Consider the following 8,070-nt stretch of genomic DNA (forward strand, 5'->3'; position numbering starts at 1 on the left):
TTGAATGTTTACTATCCATGTAACACTGTGACCAAATATGTTTCAATCAAGTGCTATTAACAGGTGGTTATCGAGTTGGCATTAACCACTGGTGGGCTTCCAGTATCGAGGAAAATGTGGAAATATCTAATCGTTACTGAAAATAATCTGCCAGTTCCTCTGGGAATTTTCAAAATATATTCATGTGAAAGAATTTAATTGAATGTTTTCTATCCATGTAGCACTGTGACCAAATATGTTTCAATCGAGTGCTATTAACAGGTGGTTATCGAGTTGGCATTAACCACTGGTGGGCTTCCAGTATCGAGGAAAATGTGGAAATATCTAATCGTTACTGAAAATAATCTGCCAGTTCCTCTGGGAATTTTCAACATATATTCATGTGAAAGAATTTAATTGAATGTTTTCTATCCATGTAACACTGTGACCAAATATGTTTCAATCAAGTGCTATTAACAGGTGGTTATCGAGTTGGAATTAACCACTGGTGAGCTTCCAGTATCGAGGAAAATGTGGAAATAACTAATCGTTACTGAAAATAATCTGCCAGTTCCTCTGGGAATTTTCAAAATATATTCATGTGAAAGAGTTTAATTGAATCTTTCTATCCATGTAACACTGTGACCAAATACATTTGGTTTTGTGGTTTTTCAATCAATCGCAATCAACAGGATAGCTTCTGAAGATTATTCTTCCCCATCAGTAGGATATTTCCGTATCCAATATTGGATGCATAAAACCTTGTGCCTCCAACGTAACGCTCTCGTTTTCGAAGTTCTCCAAATATTCATTCATTCAGAATGAATTCAGATTCAACTTCATACAAATGATCTCTATATCAACGAGAGTCCTACGTCACCCTTGCGGTTATACCATAGATATAACCCACTTCCTGTTTTTTGATTCCGAATTTCCACCGTGGAATCGAGATGTTGATGAACTCACCATAGTTCACCGACTTCGGTGAACGTGAACGTGAAAACAGTGGTGAATATAGACGTCAAAATCTTTCTTCGCACCGTGAACTGTAAAAGGATATGTTTAGCAATTCTCAAATTTTCAATGAAAATTTTGATATGGATGCAATTTCGTTCAATCGAATCTCTACACGGGTTGAAAAACTTCGTTGCTTCGGGTTGATTCGAGAAGAACTGTATATTTTATCTGAATTACTTTATTGAAGCTCGATGTTTATTTACTTCACTTTTACTGTCGAACTTTTAATATGAACGTGAACGTGAACAAAAACGTTATATTCACCACGATTTTTTGAGTTGTTTGTTCGCAATGTAGTTCACTCATAAAGTTCTGTACAACATCTGGCAGCAGCTTCTTCTGTACGGAAACCCACTTTTTCTTCATGTCTTCTTAAGATTTGATCTCCTTGGGGTGCTTCCGTAGTGTCTGCTTCATAATAGCCCAATATTTTTCGATAAGACTTCCGGTGAGTGGAGGAGGTTCATGTCCTTGGGTACGAAAGTGACCCTGTTGGCTTCATGCCATTCCAGGACGTCCTATGATTGGTGGCTCGAAGCTAGATACGGTCAGAAGATCGTAGGGTCCTGGCGTAGCTTCAACAGAGGAAGTAGACGCTTACGTAGACTCCTTGAGGTAGATCTGCCCTTTACAGCCACGGTAGTCACAAACGACGCACTTCGTTTGCCACATGAGCAGAAAGCTTGCCAAATCATGTATTTCTTGTCAAACTTTGGAAATTTCCGCTTCCTTACTTCCTCTGGAACATCAAACTTATGATGGGCGGTGTAGAACAGTTGCCCGGAAGCTGCCGGAAGTTCACCTTGACCTGAGTCTCATCATCTATGATGGGACAAAGAAGCTTCGTCAGCATCTGGACGCACAGCTTCCAGGCCCGCGACTATCCTGCTGTTCGTCACGATTTGGAGCCTTCTGCACTTTGTACGTACTCTCCCAAACCTGAGTCATGCGGAGTCAAGAAAATTTATTTTTCAAGTGCATTTTGCTTGAAAAATACATTTCTTGCATCTTTCTACCCCATGCTGTCATTTTTTTGCATGCTGTAAAATGTTTCTCCTATAAAAGGAGCAAACGTTTTCGTGACTCGTGCTTTGTTTATTTACCTTCTTGGCCAAACCAGAATGGAAATAAATGTTGTAATTTGTGTAATTCGTATTTTTGGTTGTTTTAATGAAAGAAAAACACCTAACATTTGGTGAGAAGTTAAATTGAATTATAATCAAGTTTACATATGCTTAGAAGTCAATAATACTGAAATTTCAGTATCTGCCGAAATGTCAGTTGGGCCCTTGTGATTTGAAACGCTACATTATCCGATGAAAAAATGTAGTTCATTCATTTTTTTTTAATTCGAATGTTTTCACCTGTAATAACAATACTTTCTCTAGGTAGTGGATTATTATAAGAAAAGTAACACTTTTTCCCCTCCTGATTATTGGATCTCTTTTGATATTTCTATTGGATTCTTTTTGACATCCAATTTGATTCTATTCGCATGCCCCAGTCCCGAACTATTCATAGGATATGATACGAAAAACTTATGTTACGGATGTGGAGAAATAATCTTCAAAAACCTTATTTCCTGACCTTTCGCGAGGATCGGCATTTCTGTTGTTCGCAGGTGTCGAAGAAAAAGAAAAAAAGGGAAAAGGCCACGGTGACACAGATTGCAGCTTCTTACGAACATGTGGCTGCACGAAACGCCTACAATCGTGAGAAGTAAACAAACACATAGAATTGTATTGTTGTGGTTACATTGCTTCCCTCTTGCTTTGTTCGAATTCCCAGCTTCTATCTGACAAAATTGTTTATTTCTCTTTGTCGGATATCGTACAATCAAATTTTCGGGCGTACTCCGAGCCAATGTCACCTCGGCCTAAGGATCCAGTTGTCAGGACTCGTCCAGATTTAAGGCAAATTGACACGCTATACTCTATAAAGTAGAACAAAAATAAAAATGTGAATGGAGCTTAACATTATCAATTGTCTGCCCTTTAGAAACACATTACATCACAATCTCACATTCAAAATGTCTCAGCAGAGATGCCAGATGTGGAAATATGTCTGCATTATTATTTCTTAACGAAACCTGATATTTTGTTTAGTGATCGACGTTGAGTTTTGCCCTTTGGCGATTTTTTTGATTTTCTAGACATTGGTTTTGTGATACCAAAATATGTGTCATCCAAAAGTCAGGACATTTAATTGTTTCGGGTCGTGCGGGCATATTTGAAAAAATAAACTGGCGTCCCTGCGTTTCAGTTTCCAACCAGTATTTACTCACCACCCACGTCACTCGCTGCTTGTGTGCTTTCGCTGTCAAATTGCATTCGATCACACACACACACACACACACATACGAATAAAAGTCCTGATAATTCACCACGAAAAATTCACATCACGCTTTCTCTCGCAGTCTCGCAGGTTCCGTCAAAGTTTCGTGTGCGCTTTCGTCTCCTGGTGTGGCATTTTTGCAATCTTAGTGAAGACTGTGTTCCTCTTTGAGCAGAAATTAAACTAGTTTAAAAAGTTTATAAAGTAAGTAGCGATGATTCATCATCTATCAACAAGCGTTTGTATTCTGGGGATGCAGTTCAAACAGGACTAATTTTCTTAAAATTTCGTTCCGGGCTGGTAGAATTGCGCACCTTCTAGTGTCCCGTTATAATTTTTCTCAATGAAAATTCAGTTCTGGTTCACCTAATCTGATATGGGCGAGTATTGCAGTTGGTGTAGTTCGGAGATTTTTCGTTTGTGTTTGAATTATCCTTCAAGAATTAGAATACTGTGCGTCTCCGAAACTAGGTTACATAACCGATCAATAACAGAATCAAAATGGTGACAAAGAAGGCTATTGCACTCCTCGTTGTGCACGTGAGCAGCTTTCTAGAAAAACTGTTATCCACGAGCTTTTATTTTGTTTCCGGTATATTTTTTACCGTTTATTTGCAAATAGGTAAAAATACTTGTTTCGTCTTAATTTTGAGTGAACCTAAAACCAACATGGCTGCGACGATCAAATTTTGCCTACTGTTATCTCGTGTCCAAGTCCTGATAAATTAGAATAAAACTGGACACCGGTGCTATTGCTTGATGGGAAATATTTTCGTTTGAAATCAGTTCTACAGTTTCTTATTATCTTCCGAAAACTTTTGTGATTTCTCCAAAATAATTTCCGCCCCCGTTGATGCAGAGGGATCAGCCAAGTTTAAGAAGTTCACCGGCACAAAATTATATAATCTCATATCTGTTCCGCATCCAACGAAAGAAAAAGACGTTTTGCGAAATGGAAAAGGTTATGGTAGTTCACACGACGATACAATTTGCCGGTTCTCTTTGATTATTAGTTAGCATCGTGCAATGTGTTTGTCAGCCACGAGTGAATTGCGTGCATTTGTGTGGGTCTGTCCGTGAAAAGTTGCGTCATCAATTGGCAACGAAGGATTTTGTTTGCTTGAGATAGGATTGATTGATAAATAATTGATACATTCATGTTTTTTAGTTGTAAATTTTTCATCATTTTCAATGTTGCGATATAAAAATATACATGCAACATCGATCTTCGTACAAAATTTTCCAAATTCATATTGTGATACATATATCCAGCATCAAGTGAAATCAATTATTTGATTAATTTCAAGAGTCAGATTTTTCATGCAAAGAGTACATAGATATTTCTATAACTGCACATCATGCAGGCTGAAAAACATACATGTTGAAAGTCGGTTAAATAATTGGCAAAGTTGTTAAAGAAAATGAGAAAAATCGATCCGTTTCATGTCATGGTTCCATTTCATTTGCATATTACTTGTTAAACTAATTCATTTGTCGATATTTTGAAATTAAAAGCCTTTTACCTTTAAACCTTTTATTATCAACGAAGATTGTCTTGTATATTTGTCGAATCTAAAGATGACAACATTGACTATAATAATTACAAATAATCATTGTTTAAACGAAAGAGTTGCGTAGAAAAGAGAATAGGCTGTCATGCCATTCATATTGCTATATTCCTTTCAAAATTCAATCAACAACTGAAATAGTGGGACAACAAACATAATCTTATCAATCAAAAAAGGGCACGTCTCAGCAAAAAGACGCATCGTAACCTAGGCGTAGCAACATGCGCACGAACGTATGTGTATGTGATGCCGATTAGAGCGTATTTACTCGATTTGCGTATCAGCTATCATTTATTTACTACATTTTCCTACTGCGCGATCGATTATTTTTAGAATAATGCTTAGAAACATTTGTGACATTGTAGCCTCCAATCGAATGCGGAGCAGATTTACAATGCCAGGATGTAAAAATAGAAAGGTTTGGTTATTTGCTATTTACTAGCTTCCTCTGCACTGCGATGAATAGTGACGAAGCAAAATTGCATCCCATGATCACTGCGGGTTCATTATCCTAATAAATCAAGTACAATGATCCTTATTGTATGCATACATCCAAATAAGATTATATTCACAATGTATTGATTGTTTCTGATAATTATTTCTTTTCAGATGGCCCCACCAGCATACTCAGATCTTGGCAAACAAGCCCGTGATGTCTTCAACAAGGGCTATCACTTTGGACTGTGGAAGCTGGACGTGAAAACCAAGACCAATTCCGGCGTCGAATTTAACAGCAGTGGTTTCTCCAATCAGGACAACGGCAAAGTGTTTGGTTCACTCGAGACCAAATACAAGGTCAAGGAGTATGGTCTTAACTTTTCCGAGAAGTGGAACACAGACAACACCTTGACCTCGGAGGTATCCCTCGAGAATCAACTGGTCAAGGGACTGAAGCTGTCGTTCGACGGTTCGTTCGCTCCACAAACCGGGTACGATAGTGTCAAGTTTGGCTACGGCATCAGCTATAGATTCAGAAAAAAACTATACGGTGCTAATGTTCTTACTTTGTCCTACAGAAGCAAGACAGGACGTTTCAAGACTGCCTACTCGCACGATAAAGTTCGCGTCGACGCCGATGTCAACGTTGATCTGGCTGGGCCACTAGTGAACGCTTCGGGTGTGTTCGGATACCAGGGCTGGCTCGCCGGTTACCAGGTTGCATTTGACTCCCAGAAATCCAAGGTTACCGCTAATAACTTTGCACTGGGTTACTCCACTGGCGATTTTATTCTGCACACCAATGTGTGAGTATGATAAAATATGATTTATGTCACTTGTCTTCATTATGGCGCTAATGGAGAATGATTCTTTCTTTCTTTCTTTGTTTTTAAGAGGCTTTAAACTTTGCAGTTCATTCGCCTCTACTCGGAGAATGATGAATTACATAGAAATTAAGTTCAGAGAAAGTTCCAGAAATGCAATCATATAACAAATTTGTCATTCCTATTTGAATTGAAGAACATATTTTGTCGTGCTGATCAGATGTCAATGTACTGTATTATATTCTCATAACTAAAATTTCAACAAATAAGAAGTTTTAACGATACCTCATAATACGACAGACAAATATCAACTAACCACTAAAATGTTCATTTGTTTTAGTAATGACGGTCGTGAGTTCGGCGGTTTAATCTACCAGCGATGCAACGATCGGCTGGAAACAGCCGTCCAGCTGTCGTGGGCTTCCGGCTCAAACGCTACTAGATTTGGACTTGGCGCTAAGTACGATTTGGACAAGGACGCTTGCGTGCGCGCCAAGGTCAACAATCAGAGCCAAATTGGTCTCGGTTATCAACAGAAGCTGCGTGACGGTAGGCAACTTTTTTCACGAATATAATATGACTCACTATTTGGCCGACTAATAATTCTATCTATTATTGCAGGTATTACTTTGACGTTGTCCACCATGATCGACGGCAAGAGCTTCAACACTGGCGGACACAAGATCGGTGTTGCTCTGGAACTCGAAGCTTAAGCAGAGAGAGCTCGTGTTCGTGTTTTAGCAAACAAATCCAATCCTAATAACTAAAAAAGAACTAACAATGGAAAAAGCAAATTACCAAGTATAGTAAGAACATTCGCATCATATTGAAAGACAGCTAGATTCGACACTGCGTTCCCCGGAAGGGTTCGTCAAATACGAGACGTCAGAAATGAGATGATATGAAAATTTTGAAAAAATAAATGCCTACAAAAAAAACAGTAAACCACAAAACGATGTGTGAGATTCATTATATGCTGAGAAAAAAATTGCGTGACACAATAAATCAATGTCGAATCCATTGATACTAAGGAATACATAATTTAGTATATCGCTACGAATTAGTTAATATTACGTTAATATTACGAACTAGACGCAGTCGTCGCTCCCCACAAATCGTAATGAATGTAACGGGATTGTGTTTCAAGAGAGAACATTTGAATATTCGCTTTGACGGCATTGAGCTCCGTGTTCCGTAGGTGTGAAGCGGTAATCAAATAGGTATGTATCCTATGTAGGGTAGTTAAGGGCAATATTACCAGGCGGGTCGAAATGGGTCACCCTTTGTTTGCGCTTGTTATTGAACCAATAACACTTATTGTCCAATTGGGTTATACATACTCTTATTGACTATCTCAGTGAAAACTGTATTCAAATTCAATTGATTTATGAAGGTATTATCCCATTCTTTGTATTTCGATCGATTCGAAATATTTCGAAGGAGTTCATAAAATTCCATTCTGTATTCCGTTCGAGTTGTTTTTACATTTCGTTCGATCTGTTTCTCTTTGAACATTAAATGGACAAAACGTTCAAAATAAGGAACGCAAAATTACAACTCGGACGAAATAAAGGTTTCGAACGAAATGGAAATCAGCTGGAATACAGAATAGGGCTGATTGAAAGAAATCTCACACTGACTGATTATCACGAAAACCATATAAGAAAAGCCGTCAACAAAATAAGCTCTGTACACTTAATACTAAAAATAGCTGACCCGGCAAACTTCGTCCCGCCCAAAAGTGGTTTTTTGTTTTTTGTCCAGGGATGCTAGATGACTGTTTTCAATATATTAACACGGCACGAAAAGGATCTTCACATATTGAACGAAAATGAGTTATACAAAACTACCACAACTACTTATATATATATATATATATATATATATATATATATATATATATATATATA

General features: G+C 37.9%; 1 protein-coding gene across 1 annotated transcript; it reads left to right on the forward strand.

Moving 5' to 3' along the window:
- The first annotated feature begins 3,374 nt into the window (after positions 1 to 3,374).
- LOC129776472 (voltage-dependent anion-selective channel-like) lies at positions 3,375 to 7,113 on the forward strand. Its single transcript, XM_055782135.1, has 5 exons — positions 3,375 to 3,534; positions 5,508 to 5,827; positions 5,915 to 6,142; positions 6,501 to 6,709; positions 6,782 to 7,113. Exons 2-5 carry the CDS (start codon positions 5,508 to 5,510, stop codon positions 6,871 to 6,873), a joined length of 849 nt encoding a protein of 282 aa, XP_055638110.1. The 5' UTR covers positions 3,375 to 3,534; the 3' UTR covers positions 6,874 to 7,113.
- Positions 7,114 to 8,070: the final 957 nt, after the last annotated feature.

The sequence above is a fragment of the Toxorhynchites rutilus genome, chromosome 3 (assembly GCF_029784135.1).
Source record: "Toxorhynchites rutilus septentrionalis strain SRP chromosome 3, ASM2978413v1, whole genome shotgun sequence".
NCBI lineage: Eukaryota > Metazoa > Arthropoda > Insecta > Diptera > Culicidae > Toxorhynchites > Toxorhynchites rutilus.

Coding starts and splice junctions, on each gene's coding strand:
- LOC129776472 (XM_055782135.1), top strand. CDS start 5,508: ATGGCCCCACCAGCATACTCAGATCTTGGCAAACAAGCCCGTGATGTC. Junction 5,828..5,914: donor TCGTTCGCTCCACAAACCGG/GTACGATAGTGT, acceptor TTTGTCCTACAG/AAGCAAGACAGGACGTTTCA. Junction 6,710..6,781: donor TCAACAGAAGCTGCGTGACG/GTAGGCAACTTT, acceptor CTATTATTGCAG/GTATTACTTTGACGTTGTCC.